Source organism: Crocuta crocuta, unplaced genomic scaffold, assembly GCF_008692635.1.
Source record: "Crocuta crocuta isolate KB4526 unplaced genomic scaffold, BGI_CrCroc_1.0 scaffold1, whole genome shotgun sequence".
Lineage (NCBI taxonomy): Eukaryota > Metazoa > Chordata > Mammalia > Carnivora > Hyaenidae > Crocuta > Crocuta crocuta.
The window spans coordinates 6032479-6050267 of NW_027527930.1; the positions used below are offsets into that span (position 1 = coordinate 6032479).

At 40.1% G+C, this 17789-nt stretch overlaps 1 protein-coding gene across 1 annotated transcript in view; it reads left to right on the forward strand.

The window, feature by feature from the left end:
* Positions 1-16987: 16987 nt before the first annotated feature.
* The window catches only part of EREG (epiregulin), a 19423-nt gene continuing 18621 nt past the window's right edge, over positions 16988-17789 (forward strand). The window contains exons 1-2 of the mRNA XM_077750832.1: positions 16988-17067; positions 17644-17774. Of these exons, the coding sequence (XP_077606958.1) occupies positions 16988-17067; positions 17644-17774 (211 nt within the window). The remainder of the gene's footprint in view (positions 17068-17643; positions 17775-17789) is intronic.

The following is a 17789-nucleotide window of genomic DNA, read 5'->3' on the forward strand; positions in this document are numbered from 1 at the left end:
AACTCAATCACCTCTTGAAAGACTTTATTTCCAAACACAGTCACATGCTGGGGTCCTGAGGGTTAGGATGTCAACACAATGACTTTTGGAGAGACACAATTCAGCCCATGACACAAATCATGATCTGTTCTGTTTCAAATGATATTGTTTGTTATCTTGATAGTGCAAAGTTATTCTCACTCAAACTGACAAAGCCAACACAATTAGTTTAACCAGTAGAGATTAAAGTTATGAAGGTATGAAAAGGTATGAAAAAATAGTGACCCTGTAAATATAAAATAATTGTCTGTAAAAATTGTTATATTTTAAGGCCAGCAATAAAATCATGTGGTCTGTGACTAAGGTTTAAGTGAATAAATAGTGTAACGAGTATTTATAGCTAATATTAGTTGACCTGCAGTTTTATAGATACCTACAGAATTTACAGATTACTGATTCTTTCAGATTGCCTACAATGTTACTCTTGTTTCGATTGAGTGTTTATAACTTGCTAACCCCATTCTACAGATGAAACTCATTTGAGATCGTTAAACAACTTTGAGCTAATTTGTAGGAGCTGGAGTTCAAGAATGAAGTTTAAGCAAAGTGACAATCATTATTAGCAGTCAATCCCCTCAGAAGTTATCTAATCCATTTTGCTGTCTTTTGACAAAATTGCACTTCAACTACAGAGAGCAGTCTGCCTACCCACCTTGCTTTAGTCTTCCAAGACAACCCTACACCAATCCTTCGTGATCTAGTCCAGTCTCCATACTTATAGGCCAGAGTACCTCTTGGAAACATCTTAGCCTTTGAGAACATCCTAATTTGTCTCATATCAGCTGAGAAAAAGTCTGTTCACCACCACTCAAAACATAAACATTCTCTGTCCTTTTAACACACTCCATTCCTGTGGCTGTACTTGATTTTCTGCTCAGTTCAGAAATTCTCGCACGGACACTGATCTGAGTGTGTTTTTAGGTTTTATCATGGCTTCCTTGGGTGATCCTGCTGCCAAATCACAGTTCCAGCAAACTCCTGGAGTCCATCTATACTCACATGAACAGACTAACTGCCAGCCTAAATCCATGCTTTTATTTCAAATGGAAATGGCTCCAAGTTGGGCTAGTTCTCTTGGGGCTTACCCAGGCTATCTTAAATATCTGTATGACTGACTATTTAAACAAGGAGATGAACAGGAATAATAGGATGAGTTTAAATACATAAAAATGTCCCCAAATAGATCAATGAAAGAAATCCAATGAGTTTTACCTATATTCTTAGCAGTGTATTTCTATAACCATATCTATGACATAATTATTGTTCATTCTGATGTGATGATAATAGTAATAGTTATTATACAGTTTCCTTTTTTAAATTTTCATTTTTGAAAGAGAGAAAGAGTGTGTAGAGCAAAGGGAGAGGGAGACAGATGATTCAAAGCAGGGGCTCTGTGCTGATAGCAGAGAACCCCATGTGGGACTCGAACTCATGAACTGTGAGGTCATGGCCTGAGCCAAAGCCAGATGCTTAACCCACTGAGTCACCCAGGCACCCTTTACATAGTATTTTGGAATGTCCAACATTGTCTTTGTTTCCAGGTACAAACAGTAGAGTCATAGGCACTTCTCTGGATGTTGTCTTTATCTGGTCTTTGATGTTACTGTACAATTTTATCACACAATTAAATTTACAGGTTCTATCTTGGGTATGCCAGAGGACTCAAGGGGAAAAACAGTTCACAGATAGAAATTGAATACACAAAGTCTTCTGATACTCAATGGTATAATTGCTGAGTCCCAGATATTTTTTAATGGATCATTTACAAATTGGAAAATACATGAGTAGAGTTTATTTGAGGAATGCTGTTAAGAATGAGATTAATCTATTTCAAGTAAGAACGTAATTGATGACTAACATCTTCACTACTTGAAAAATGATTTAATGGTTATCTGGGTCCAGCTGCAACATGTAAAGAGCTTAGGAGGTATCATGCCCATCCTGACAATAAGAAAAAGCCAAACAAGGATGCTTGGGTGGTTCAATTGGTTAAGTGTCTGACTTCAGCTCAGGTCACGACCACACAGTTCATGGGTTCGAGCCCTGAGTCAGGCTCTGTGCTGACAGCTCAGAGTCTGGAGCCTGCTTCTGATTCTGTGTCTCCCTCTTTCCCTGCCCCTCCCCCACTCATGCTCTGTCTCTCTCTGTCTCAAAAATAAATAAACTATAAAAAATGTTTTTAAAAAAGAAAAAGCTGAACAAACCAAAAATCAATAAATTTTCTTGACCGATCAGAAAACTAAGGTTGCAAGACAAACTGCTACCCTCAAATCTAAAAAGACAGATGAAAAGACATATAAATTTAAAGGACCACTGCTGAAACCTTATGCTTCTATCTGAGGGACAAGCCCCTGGAGCCATAAACTAATAGGTAATTTTGAACAGGTAATTTGTCAAATGTTAATAGACGGTAATTTTGATGACTTGTTAGAAGGTGAGTGTGGAATATTGGGGAGCAAGAAACATCTGGGGGCTGTAGTCTTGAGGGGTCTCCACACTTTAGTGGGTTTTATCTTCAGGAAGTCTTAAGTTTCCCCTGATGAAGAGCTAAGGAAGAGACCTTCCTGGCTCTGACTAAGGACAAGAAGCATAACCCTACAAAACGTGCATAGAGCATTCTCCAAAACAAAAGCCTATTTTCCGTAGGAAATGCTTTACCAGAGCCTCATCCCACCTGGAGCAAGGACATTTATACTACTCTGGCTCCTGCTAGTCCTTTTAACTCTTCCAAAGGAGGAAAAAAAATAAGCTAAGGAACACTTGTTGAGCTCACAGACCAGAGGCAAAGACTCATGAAAAAGCAGATGTCATCATAAGATCGTAGGACACTTCTCTTCTCACACACCTTATACCAATGTAATGGGATTCTGGGATAAAAGAGAAGATTAGAGCTGGAAGAGCTGAAAGATATGCAGACTCTTTCTGAGGAAGAGTACTTAGGGACGGCCAAAGTAATGAACACACACACACACACACACACACACACACACACAAAACTCTACAAGAATTTTTAAGTCTCTTACTCCTACCACTGCAGCAAACATTACATACAGCCCAACTCCTAGCCACAGTCACATAAAACCTCACACTAGAGATTTATTTACCTCAGTTTCTGTAACATGATACATAATGTCTAACTTTCAACAAAAAATTACAAGTTATGATAAATGGCAAGAAAAAACACAGACAAAGCAAGTGATAGAAAAATAGTAGAACCCAAGAATGGAAACAAGGAACAAACACAATGAATGAATGGAAAACAGCTACGAGCATGGTCGATATTAAATCAACTATATACAAAATCAATTTAAAGGAGGATTGTCTAAATAGAGCAATTAAAAGGCATTGGTAGAGACTCAGTCACACAGTGTCTATAAGAAATTCATTTTAAATATAAAGACTCAGAAAAATTAGAAGTATGGAGATAGAGAAAGTCATACCATGTTGACACTAATGCAACACAGCAAGAGGAGCTATATTGGTGTCAGAAAATGCAGACTTCCAAATAGGGAAAATTGCCTGGGATGGAGAGGGCATTATATAATGACAGAGGGCTCAATTCTTCAAGAAGACAAACCAGTTCTAAATGTGTATGCTCCTCATAACAGCATTAAAAAATGCAAGGCAAAATTGATAGAAGAAATAGACAAGAGAAACAGACAAACCCACTATTATAGTTGGAGACTTCAACATCTCTTTCAATAGTTAATAGGTCAGGTGGGCAGAAAGACATAGTTGACTTGAAGAGCACTGTCAATCCACATGACATAAATGACATTTGTAAAACACTCCATCCAACACAAGCAGAAAATGCATTATTCTGAAGCTCACGTGGAACATTTACCAAGATCGACCATATACTGGGCCATATAACATACCTCAACAAATTTGAAAGAATAGAAATCATACCAAGAATGATTTCAGAACACAGTGAAATTAAGCTTGAAATCAGTAACAGAAAAATAGCTGGTAAATCCTCAATATTTTGTAATCAAATGACATACTTTTTTTTTTTTGAGAGAGAGACAGTAAATGAATAGGGAAGGGGCAGAGAGAGGGAGAGAATCTTAATTAGGCTGCATACTCAGCACTGCAGACCCAATGCAGAGCTCGATCTCAAGACCATAAGGTAATGGCCTGAGGCAAAATCAAGAGTCTGACACTTAGCCAACGTTTTTATAAACATTTTAAAAATGTTTTCTTAATTTTTTTTATTTTTGAGAGGGAACACTAGTGGGGGAGGGGCAGAGAGAGGGGGGCACAGAGGATCTGAAACATGCTGACAGCAGAAAGCCCAATGCAGGGTTAGAACTTGGGAACCGTGAGATCGTCACCTGAGCCAAAGTCTGACAATTAATCAAATGAGCCACCTAGGCAACCCTATATGACACACTTCTTAAAATTTTTCTTAATGTTTATTTTTGAGAGAGAGAGAGAGACAGAGTGTGAACTGAGGAGGGGCAGAGACAGAGGAAGACATAGAATCCAAAGTGGGCTCCGGGCTCTGAGCTGTCAGCACATAGCCTGATGCAGGGCTCAAACTCACAGACCATGAGATCATGACCTGAGCCAAAGATGGACCCTTAACCAACTGAGCCACCCAGGTACCCGTAACACACTTCTAAATGACACACAAGTCAAAGAAGTCTCAGGTAAAATTAAAACGATTTTGAACTAAGTGAAAATAAAAATACTACTTAACTAAAATTGGTAGGCTACAGTGCCTCTATGGGGGGCCGGGACATCCTCTTGGTTTTGGATGGGCTCCCTCATATCTGGAATTTGTCTGGAGGTAGGTTGATCTTGATTGGTTTTGGTTAGGGACTTAGTCCTCTGTTCCACATGCCTGTCATCCTTCTCCTGGGACCCATGGCTAGACCAGGCATTGTTTGTCGTGATAATGGCAGAGATACGAGGAAGCAAGTGCATCCATGCGCGTGCTTCTCGAGCCTCAGCTTGCATCATATCTGCTTCCATCCCATTCATCCCAGCAAGTAATATGGCTGCACCCGCAATCAAGAGGGAGATACCTTCTACACATCAGAGTAGGGGTAAGGGAGTGAATGTTTTTGAACAATCATCTGTTACAATAATAGTGCCAACTTCAAAGAGTTGTTGTATCGAACGAGATACTAGCTGATGTCAATTACATAAGCTCTTAGCATAGTAGCTGCCATTTAGCAGAATTTTTAGGTATTTATAATGTTGTATTAGGCTTTAGAAATAAGACTGGCATCATCCTTGTCCTTACAGTGCTTATTAGAAAAAGAGGTCATGACTGTGTGACAGGGGATGTCAGGTGCTGAGGGCAATGTTTTGGGCCACATTCCCCAGAGAAAAGATTCATCTCGCACACAAAACCAGCAGTCCAAGCAACTGACATTCCTGAATAGGTAAAACTACAAATTACTCCAAGTTACTACTTTTGGGACTGAACATTAGCAGTCACACTTAAATTATTGAACAATCAAATGCCACGAGTTTACTGTATCACATTAGCCTTTAATCCAATCTTGGTCTTTTTAAAAACCGTAAAAACTTTCTATGCTTTATAGTTTCCAAGCTGCTAAATTCCAAGTGGCTAAACTTTATGGAATTCTTACAGTGAGCCCGGTACAATTCTAAACATGCTTATTGAACACCCACAATATCTTTAAAACATGGTAATTCTATTGTTTCTAGTTATAAGTAGGGAAAAATAGAAAAAGTGGCAATCACAATAAATTGGTTAATCCATGGAGTTAGTGATGCCATTTCTCTTAATAACATTGAAGATATGTTCATCTTTTAGGTCTCGGGATCATGCCTGTGTTAATTTTCATAGTAGAGGGCATCCAAGTGTCAGCAGGTCTTTTTTTGTTTTTCAAAAAATTTTTTACATTTATTTATTTTTGAGAGACAGAGCACAAGTTGGGAAAGGGCAGAGAGAGAGACACACACAGAATCTGAAGCAGACTCCAGGCTCTGAGCTGTCAGCACAGAGCCTGATGTGGGGCTTGAACTCACAAACCGTGAGATCATAACCTGAGCTGAAGTCAGATGCTTAACTGACTGAGCCACCCAGACACCCAGTCAGCAGGTCTTTTTAACATGGAGCACAGGGTGTTGTGTCGGTTGAGCTCCTAATTGGTGGGGTGCTGATAGAAGCTGTCCCTTGACTCCTTAAGCTGCAGTGGTTTCTGAAAATCATTCATCTCATTTCTGACCAGTTCTCAGTATGATTCAGGATGTCATAGAGTCTTCAACAAGCAGCCTGTTCTGAAGATTGCTTAAAATGGGACACCTGGGTGTCTCAGTTGGTTAAGTGTCTGACTTTGGCTCAGGTCATGATCTCATGGTTCGTGGGTTCAAGCCCCGAGTTGGGCTCTGTGCTGACAGCTAGCTCAGAACCTGGAGCCTGCTTCAGATTCTGTATCTCCCTCTCTCTCTGACCCTCCCCTGCTCACACTATCTCTCTCTCTCTCAGAAATTTAAAAAAAAAATGAAGATTGATTAAAATATTTCTTCTGATCCATAGGCTTTTAGTTGTTCACATCTAACCCATCATATGGCGTTGTGACTTGTGAGTGATACTGATGAATGCAGAGAACTATTGTTAAGAAGCCTGCTTCATGGCCAAGTCTTCCTTACCATTAGCCCTAAATCTGATTCATAGGTGTCTAACAAAACTGGTCCAAGGACCTAGTTGAGATAATATGCCCATCATTAATATAATAGGAATTACAATGGCAATAATTATTAACATCGTAATGTTTGATCACTACCAAATATAGGACAACTGAGTCCCAACATAATTTCCTTCTCTTCCTATAATTTATAATATGGAATTCAGCTTTGGTAATCAACAAATTCATTCAGCAAGTATGTATTTGGTCTCTACTATATGCAAGACACTAAACTAGAGACAGCAAGTTATCCAAACACGAGTTAGGCATTATTTTGATTTGAAGAGTATTAGAATTTAATATTGTAGATACAAATTTTAGGGGTGCCTGGATGGTTCATGGTAGTGCATGAGACTCTTGATCTCGGGGTTGTAGCTTTGATCCCCACATTGCATGTATATATTACTTAAAAATAAAATAGAAAAGGGGGGCCTTGTGGCTCAGTAGGTTAAGTGTCTGACTGTGTCTCAGATTATGATCTCGTGGTTCATGAGTTTGAACCCTGCATTAGGCTCTGTGCTGACAGCTTGGAGCCTGGGGCCTGCTTCAGATTCGGTGTCTCCCTCTCTCTCTGCCCCTCCCAACCCCCCCAAATAAATAAACATTAAAAAATTACATAAATAAAAAAGAATACAATTTTTATTTTTTAAATGTTTTATTTATTTTTGAGAGAGAGATAGAGATAGCATGAGCAGGGGAGGGTCAGAGAGAGAGGGAGACACAGAATTAGAAGCAGGCTCCAGGCTTTGGGCTGTCAACACAGAGCCCAGCCTGGGGCTTGAACCCACAAACTGTGAGATCATGACCTGAGCCGAAGTCGGACACTCAACCTACTGAGCCACCCAGGTGCCCCAAGAATACAGTTTTTAAATCACCACTAAGAGTAACAGTAGTCAGTACTTACTGAGTAACATGTGCCAGGCAAGTTTCTAAAATTTTTAGCTTTGTGTTTTAGAGCATGGCCCGGCATATGAATTACTCAATAAGCATAGTTGTTGAACCTTTCCTCATAGAATTTATCTTTTAGTGGGAGAAGCAAAGAAGCAAATGCATGAAGAACTGATAAGTTTTGTGGTACAACAGATATTGTAACAAAGACCAGAAGGCTTCATCTTTGGGCGCCATGATGTCAACCGTGAGACTAGCAGCACAGGGTAGCTGCAGAGAGAAGAGCTGTTGGCAACCATTCCTTTTGGAACCTCACAGCGATGTAGGTTATATGCTTTCCAAATCCAAAGACACACTCTGTCGTCAGGAGGAATGCAGTAGGCCCTTAGGAAACTGGCTCAAGATTCATGTAAAACTCAGGTTTTCTTCTGGTGAGATTGTGTGTTTTGTTTAATTTCATTTTTCATGAACTCTCAGGCACACAGCAGTTGCATTAAACCAAGAAGAAGGGATCTGAAATACTATTTCCTCTAGTACAAAGGTAGAAAGATAACCGGATTTCACAAATAGGTGTGTGTTAGGAGGTGTCTTTAGAGGAAGGAAAATTAATCCTGTTTCGGAAATTTGTGGGGTTGCTTGGTGAAATGACAGGAGTTCTGAAGGAGACGGAGTCTAGATTTATGGCCAAGAGCCACAGTACCTTGAAAGTATCATCTAAGAGTCATAAAACTGATATTCCTTTCATGTCATCATTTTTCTGATCGTACGCCATTCTGAAATCCAAATCAGTTTATATTCCATAGCACCACGTAAGGACTGAGGATGTTGACTCATGTCTGTTTCTCTAAAGTCAACTATCACCCCCACTGAAGATACAACAGAATATGATATACGTGTATAAACATATTTGTATATCAAATATCTGTTGTGTATCTCTCCCCCAACTCACCCACACAGATAGTGGAATAGGGGTAGGTGGGAAAGAAGGAAATAAGAAGCAAGACCACTAAATTGAAAAAAGGAGTGAGTGAGATAGTAAGTATAGAAATTCAGTATCTCAGAAAATCGCTTTGTCCTTAATCTGCCTATGACGATATATAAGGAGACCTTCTTAGAGCTATGTAATACTGAAAAAAATTACTTGTGATGTTTCCCTCCAAATTAAGTAAGGAAAAGATAAGAAATGCGTGTCAGAGTGAAACCCACCACCGGCAGCTCCTCTGTCTCATTCCTTGGAGTACCATAGGGAATCAACCGAGGCCCACAAGGAAGAATGATTCATCTCTATTACATGGGTTTTACACTTAGTTCTGACAACTTACGAGAGGCTCTAAGTATTCCCGTGTTGAGACTCACAGACAGCACATTTCTGATAGTCATATTTGGTATTGACTTCTGTCCTCTCCATTCTATTGAACTTTCTCCTAGAAGGTTACGAGTGACCTCATTACTGCCAATCCCTTCCTCCATTCCTAGTGTCTCGCCTACGCAATCCGTGCTGTCCCTGTAACTCCCACTTCTTTCTGCTTTGGGAATGCAGCTCTGGTGTGGCCGTCCTTAAAGCTTGTTTGACTTTGTTATATATCCCGGCACTAAATACACATCTGATATGTATCAATATTAGCAATTAACATCCCAATTTGATTAAACATTCTCTCATTTGGGTCCCATGAAAACACTGAGATGAATGAAAGACAGGAACAACTGTCTCCAAGTTTTACATATTTGCCCCCATCTTTTTCCATCAGAAAGGGTGAAACTTTCTTTATAAATATGGTTTGGGTCATACAACAATACAGTCCTCTCGATTTTTTATTGTTTTGAAAACTACTTACAAAATTTTTTATTTCCATTTTTTATTTTGATTCTAGTTAGTTAATGTATAGTGTAATACTGGTTTCAGTTGTAGAATTTAGTGATTCATCAATAACATATAGCACCCAGTGCTCATCCCATCAAGTGCCCTCCTTAAGGCACATCACCCATTTACCCCATTCTCCCCTGACTCCCCCTCCAGCACCCCTCAGTTTGTTCTCTATAGTTAAGAGTCTCTCATAGTTTGCTTCCTTCTCCCTTTTCCCGCCTTCCCCATGTTCATCTATTTTGTTTCTTAAATTCCACATATGAGTGAAATTATATGGATATAGTCTACATTTTCTAGTTTCTAAATCCCCACTCTTTTTTAAATTTATTTTGTTTCGTTTTGGTGGAGCTCATGATTCTTAAGTTGTGAGCAAAGGGAAGAAGAAATTTTTTTTTTTTTAATGAAAGGAAAACAAGGCCTAAGCAGCAATCCAGGGGAGACTGGGCCACAATTTTAGAAAACTGGAGAAGCCTGTTTATAAGATGAACTACTTTTGCATATCCTGAGGACATTACCTCTGTGATCACTCTAGGATATTTAAGCCAATGCCTTTGCACACTTGCCTAAAATTACTCAACGCTAACAGGCACACACAATCAAGAGATAATAAAACTGTGGTTACATCTTAGTACTGTATTTCAGAGGTCATAGAAAGCCGTTCCATTATAGATCTTGAAGTTCCATCCTGCATGTTAAGGATGAGAAGATTCTGGCCCAGAATAGTTAAATGACCATGCAAGATCACTCACAGTTTATTTTCAGTCAGGACTAGAACTTGGATCTAAAATGGGTGCTTTAGTATTATTTCTCTCTTTCCTTGTTTTAGTTAAAGCATCAATCTGCCTGTTTGTAAAAATACACTTATCTGAGGCCCTTCCAAAACCAAATGGATCAAAATCTCTGAGAAGATAAGGCCTTGGCACCTACTTTTTCTGAAGCTGACCAAGCGATTTTCAGGTACAGCCACGGGTGACAATGTGTCTAGCCAGCCAACAGCGAAATAGTAACAATTTACATAAATAATTCCTTATAGAAAAGGTGCACTACAAGATAGAGTATAATCTTATTTATACTCTGTTTTATTGATATTTTCTAAGCCAAATACTCTCAATGGCATACAATACAATAAAAATAAAAACTTTAATAGCTATTGTTTTATTGCTTTTACTAGCAATTTTTACTTGTCTGTTAGTGGTAGTGCTAAACAGAGAAAAAAGTATCAATCATAAAACATTCCCAGGATTTTTGAGGCATTACACTTTGCTTCCTAGATATGTTTACCCCCAGGGTCTGCATAAATTCGGCGATCCTAGGTAATGTTTATTGAGACTTCAATTTACAAAGTAATTCAGGTATATTTGGGAGATCGAACAACAAAAAAGTTTCAAGCTAAAATGTTTTTTGTGTATATTTTGTCCTTTTTTCCACATCTGAGAAGAACATTAACATGAGAAACTTATAAAACCACATAAATCTGTATGTAATCATGCAATAACCACACAAATGATTTAGCAGCACAATGCAAAGTTCTTGAAAGGCTGATTTATGATCGTACAAGACATTAAATGCTTGTTGAATGACCAAATATAAAACAATTGTTGAAATGACTATGAAAGTTAACATTTTAACTGTAAAAAGTTGCTGAAGGGAAGTAGCAGCCTGGATGTAGGCAATGTATAGTTCCCTACAACTAGGCGTTAGCCAAACATGAAATAGCAGTGCTTTAAATAGGGATAGCAGCATTCCTAATTCATCATCGCTACGTGTGTCGTTAATGCTCTTTGGGCATCCATAAGTGACGGGAGGGGAGGAGCTTCTATTATTAGCACAACTCGGGGCAAGAACGAGAAGAAGCAGTAGCCTCAGAATCGGCAGGTTCCTAAGATCAAATAGTATCTGGACCTTTTTACATTCTGTAATTACTGAATGACTTTTCAGAGGATTCTGTTGATGAGATTCACAGATGACATTTTAATGTGACATTTTTAGAATAAAATGTTTTTCATAAGCACAATGAACACTAAAAAAGTAAGATTAACAAATGCTTTGGGATTGGAAACTGGAAGACTAGCAAATGTGATTTTCTTCTTACCAGGAAAACAGCAACATAGAATGCTTTTCCTAAGGAAAGGGTATCAAAACTATCCACAAAGGGATGTGAATGTTCTTTGCAAGTAATCTGAGACAAGAGAACCCCAGAAATGTGGATCTTTTCTTAAGTTTATTTATTTATTTTGCGATAGAGAGAGAGAGGCAGAAGGAAAGGGGCTGAGAGAGAGGGAGACCGAGGATCCAAAGCAGGCTCTCTGCTATAGCACAGAACCTGATGTGGGTCTCAGATTCACGAACCACAAGAACATGACCTGAGCCGAAGTCAGACTCTTAACCGACTGAGCCAGACAGGCATCCCCAAAGGCATAGATTTTAATGAAAATATATGAGAGCAGCGCACATAGAGCAAACCCTGCACTTTCGGTGTTACAGGTAAAACCAATGTAGTGTGTTTTGAAGAGTGTAGTGCTGGCTGTCTCACTTAAATCTGTCTCATTTGAATTCTGTCTCTGTTGTTTATAAGCTGAAGAGTCTTGGACTAATTTCTTAATAATTTTTTTTGCCTTAGTCTCATCTATAAAGTGGAAACAAAATACAGTATTATATGGAGGAATAAGTAAGCAATTATAGTTTAAGCTCCCTCGTGAATTAAAAATGTTAGATATGAATACTGGTTGCCATTATTAGTAATATTATTAGGCACATCTCATTTAGATTTAAGAACAATATGAACTACCTTTATGTTCCTTTCCACCCATAGTTCTGAATCTAAGTTAAACCACAAACAGAGGATACTGTGTTTAGGGACTCTACTCACCCAATCAGTTAATTAGCCATCCACACCATCCATTCAACATTTAAATGGCATGTACATTTTCAAATATGTTAGAATCACTTTTTTTAGATTTTATTTTTAAGTAATCTCTTCACCCAATGTGGGGCTTGCACTCACAACCCCAAGATCAAGAGAGTCAGTCGCATGCTCTACCAACGGAGCCAGCCAGGCACCCCAGAATCACTTTTAATTTAAGAAAAGACTCAAATTATTTGGTCAATCAATGAGAAAATATAACTTACTATTTAGCAGACTTTAAAATGTTCTCAACATCTATTTTTTTTTATGTTTACTTATTCTTGAGAGAGAGAGAGAGAGAGCATGAGGGGGAGAGGGGCAGAGACAGAGCGAGACACAGAATCAGAAGCAGGCCCCAGGCTCTGAGCTGTCAGTACAGAGCCTGACGCGGGGCTCCAACTCACCAACCGCAAGATCATGACCTGAGCCAAAGTCAGACGCTTAACCAACTGAGCCACCCTGGTGCCCCAATATCTAATTTTTTCCATTTCTTCATTTACAATGAGATATAAACAAGGGAACTTTCCATTTTGAATTCTTATACTACTTCTCTATTAAGAATGGATTACTCCAGAGAAAAAGACACATTTTAAGGCTGTGATAGAGGCTATTTAAATAAAAGAGAATATCACTACATTCAATATATGTTCCTCCTTTTCTCTGTTTTATCTCTAAGTGGATTAAAAGTTATTTGGATTCAGGGATATACCTGTATATCTTCATCTACTTATATCAATGTAATGATGGCATTACAGAGACATTCAATAAACGTTTGCTCAACAAATGAACAAGTGAGATACGTCCCTAAACAGCGCTGTAATCTGTTGATTTTTGGTTAAGGAAAAAAGCAAAGCAGTCACTGTCCCATGAAGGTTATAGGGAAATATGCAGTGCAGAAGTTTGCTTGGAAATTTATGCTTTTTCGGTACTTTATAAGATATTATTTAATTTAAGTATGTATGTAAATAATTATCATAAAAGACATACATTCTTCATTCAAATAGAACTTGTTAAAATGCCCCAGATGCCATTTGTAGCAACATGGATGGAACTTGAGGGTACTATGTTAAGTGAAATAAGTCAGGCAGAGAAAGACAGATACCATATGATTTCACTCATATGTGGAACAAGAGAAAATTAACAGAGGACCACGGGGGAGGGGAAGGGGAAAAACAGTTAAGGAGAGAGGGAGGCAAACCATAAGAGACTTTTAAATACTGAGAATAAAGTGAGGGCTGATGGGGGTGAGGGGGAGGGGAAGGGGGGTGATGGGCATGGAGGAGGGCACTTGCTGGGATGAGCACTGGGTGTTGTATGGAAACCAACTTGACAATAAACTATATTAAAAATAAAAAGAAGATAAAATCCTATGTGCACAGCCAAAAAAAAAAAAGAAAAAAAAAGAGGCCCCAGATGACAAAACTTCAAATAAAATCAGTTTTTTACAAAAGTTGGCATCCGACAGAACAGAATTCATGTTTGATATCTCAAATTTTAAATATTGAATTTAACAATCTGATCTCGGATACTTTCCTGTATTAGTCAATGCCTTCACTGTAGAAAAGCAATCCAATCCCGTTCCATCCCAATGGTTCTTGCTAAGGACTAGCTAATAAATGACTTTAGACATTCTCTGTTATATAAAAGCGAATTCACCTGAGTAGGTACCCGTAGTTGTCAGTCTGAAAAGCAGTGATTTCATAATAAACATGTGCAGCTACAGTCCCAGAGAGCACTAACTTGAGGGGACAAGCAAGAGATGAAAGAATTGCGAACTGTCCAAGTTCTTGACTGAGGCTAGACACTGGCTCTCTCCTCGGGCCCGGGGCTCGCTCTGGCTCCAGTCTGTGCTGCTAATACCAGTTGGGGCCTGTATGCGTATGCCAGTCCAGATGTCCTCGCTGCCTTTAAAAGGATCCCCTTTTAATGTACAGACATTATTACTGTAACATATTCCCTGCCTGATGGGGATTACGTGTTTGTTATGTGTCAATTGAAACACACATGCCATCAAACCACCTTGAATTCAGGATCAACTTAAAATGAATGTATTTTAATAATCACAATAGAACCTCAATACATCCAAATAGCTTTAGATAGATATACTATATATTTAGTTTATAGATATTATTTAGATTTACTAACCCTTGGGAAAAACCACCGCAATGACTCTCAGATTGAGATTGCTGATCTGACTGAGGTCTGTAAGTCACCTCCTAGTTAAAAAATTCCATATCACTTGATTATGGTCTTACCAAACTGTTCTATCTTCAAATATGTTTTGTGTCTTTAAGAGGAATCATGATTGTACTTCATACTATGTATATATATTTAAATGAACGATTAATGAAAATTGTTCCCAATTATTTAAAAAAAAAAAGAAAACTGTTTTGCAGAGGCAGACATTCCCTGATGTGTCATGACGGAGTCATTGTCAAAAACTAATGGCTAGAAAATTGAGTAAACATAGAAGCAATAAAGAAAAGATTTCTTCACGCCATGTGAAATCAGCACCTAGAAGAGCATCTGCCATGGAAAATTTTGGGATAAGCACAAGGGTTTTTTTCATGACGATATCTCATGCTTGCAAGGCATCAGCTATAGAGTGAAAAAATTCCTCCCCACATATCAATGCCACAGAGTTGATGTTGCACCATGACCCCATTCTCCCCAATGCGTTCCTACCCCTCCTTCTTCTGAGCACAAAGCGCAACACTATATTTGATGAAACAGGACATTAATCAGGACTCATAAAATTCTTCTTCCTGTCACTCCTTGCAAGTATCCGACAGCATCCCTGTGCAAAATAAGGAAACATTTCCAGTTGACACCCAGTTCTTTCGAATTTTGCTCCGATTTTTCAGACACGAGAGCTATTCCTTTTCCAGAGACAATTTGGAAAACAAAAGCCATTATGTAGCCAGTGGTCCCTTTTCCAAATTCTAATTTACCAAACTTGGGATCGCTCTCAATGCTCCATAAGCTAATCTATTGCCAGGACCATCTTTCTTGGTTCCACTAGTTCTTTTACCAAAGACCAGTGAAGTGAGAAGTCACTTACTGCTCTTTTCTTGGTAGATTCAGAAGCTAGATTTAGGAACCCCAAATCCTATCTCTATCCCACTGTTCATTAATTCATTTAAGTCATGAATACTGACCAAGTACTATCATCCTCTGCATCAGCATTTATGTACAATAATAAGTATTTTTAAAACGTGAGAGCTCGGTGCTAGGCACTGTGGTAAACACTTTCATTATCTTCCTATGAGTTAGATACTATTATTATCCTTGTTTTACATATGAGGAAACTGAGGGAAATTAAAAATCCTTGTCCAAGGATTCACATGCAGACAGCCTAAATGCAAAATCCATGAGCTTTACCCCTGAAGGAAGGATGACACAGCTGATTCCAACATGAGAGTTCTGGACCTCACCAGGCCCCGCTTGGGGTGAGAAAGAAAAAGGCCAAAACAAACAAACAAATAAAAAACAGGCCAAAAGAGGAAAGGAATAATAATAAGAAAAAAAATAAAAACATAGAAAGGTAACGAACTATCATCATCCAGCCGATCCCATTTTCTATTCAAATATGTTTTCATTGTTGTTAAATTGAATCACTTCTTAGGCCCTACAGGGGAATACAAGAGAAAGTAAAATAACTTATGTATTCATAGAGATCGGAACCTAAGACTTACAAACAAGAAAAAGAAACATACAGAGTAGTTTCACCACATGTGAAGTACCAGGTCTAGAATTCAATGAGCCTAGGGGGAAGAAAAAGAAATCAGCTATAAAAGATCAGAGTGAAAAGAGATCCCCATAGGCTCAAGGAGCCCAGGCCCTTCTGGGGAAACAGGAAGGTGAGAAGCACTTGACTTGCTCCAGTAAAAGGCAGCCAGTGCCCCAAACTGAGACCCCGTCAGCAAAGGCAGGAAAGTTAGTGCAAGCAAAGGCACAGAGAGTTTTCCAGCCCAGCAGCGGTGATACCAATTTTCTGGTGTACTAGGGAGCTGAGTTTGAAAAGACTGGTTTGGTCCACGCGGAGGCAGGCCTGTGACGTCACGCAAAGATTCTGTAGAAGGAAGTGAGACAGTTGAGGCAAAATTTGGTGAAGCAAAATCAAAAGCAGCAGGCTGATGGACGGCCAACGGGGCAGAGAACAAATAATCCAGGGTTTCTGTTCACGGCTGGACTTAGAAGCTATAAACGCCGGTACCATGCTGGAAGCAGAGCTTCTGGGAAGGGGGTGTAGACACGAAAGGCCCTTCCGGCAGGGCAGTGGTGAATGCGGGCTCTTGAGCCACTGACAACCTCAAGTGTGACCGCAAGTCACTGGCGCGCAGGGCTCTCCAAAAGCGCCCACTGGACCAGCGCCAGCCTTGGCTGGAAAACTGACTTTGATTCAAGTTAGGCCTGTCACCCAGAGAGGCTAAAGCCACCCACTCCTGGGCAGGTGACCCCACAGAGCAAACCGATCCATCTGGTCCATGCTCCCACCTCCTCCCGCAGGAGATGGAGACGGAGATGGAAAAGTTTGGGGAGTCGCCCCAGCTAACCAGAAGGGCTTTTTTTTTTTTTTTTTATTCCTCAAACACTCTCAGGTGTTCAGAAAGGGAGGATGACACGATGACATCCGGACAGTCTCCGGCCACTCCTCCCCCGGGGCCTATTATGAAACTCTGGGCTCTTTGTACCTCACCCCGCTAGTGTGTCCGCCGGCCGGAGGCCCCTCCCCACAACTATAAAGGTGGCAGCACCGGCCGGTCGAGCTCACTTGCTGGACAGACCGGGCGGCAGAGGGACGCGGCCGAGGCGTGACCCCTCNCCGGGGGCACTCCCCCGCACCCAAGGGTACCCCGTTTAACGCGGTGTCTGTTGTTCCGCGAGCGCGTCATGCCCTCAAGCCGGGGACCGCGTGCGGTCGGATGCGAGAGGGGGGGATCGGTGTTAAAAACGCCTCTCATCGATGAATTAACTCTTGCCATATATGTCATGCATGAATCAATGCAGCTCCGTAACAGGAGACATAAAACGTAGAAAAGTGTTTTTTGTTTTTGTTTTTGTTTTTGTTTTTCTTTTTCTTTTTCTTTAGAAACGTTGCCAGTTCTAGAAATCCAGAGACCGGGAAGCACTGTTAACATTTGAGGTTTTCTTCTTTCCTGTTGGGGGTGGAGTGGTGTGGGGGGGACAGGGGCAAAGGGCGGGAGTACAGACGAGACCCCAGCAAAGAGACCTTTGGGAAAGGAACGCTTTTCCCCCTGTCTTGCCCTCCGTTTTCTCAGTCGCGTCTGGTTAAGTTTCCTGGCGCGCTGGCGCGCAGGTGGCTCTTTGCTGGAACTCCAGGTACCACGGAACGAAAACGCTGTTCTGGCGTCGGAGGAGCTGGAGGGACATGGGCGGGTCCTGGCGCTGTGTCCGGCCCTTGGAC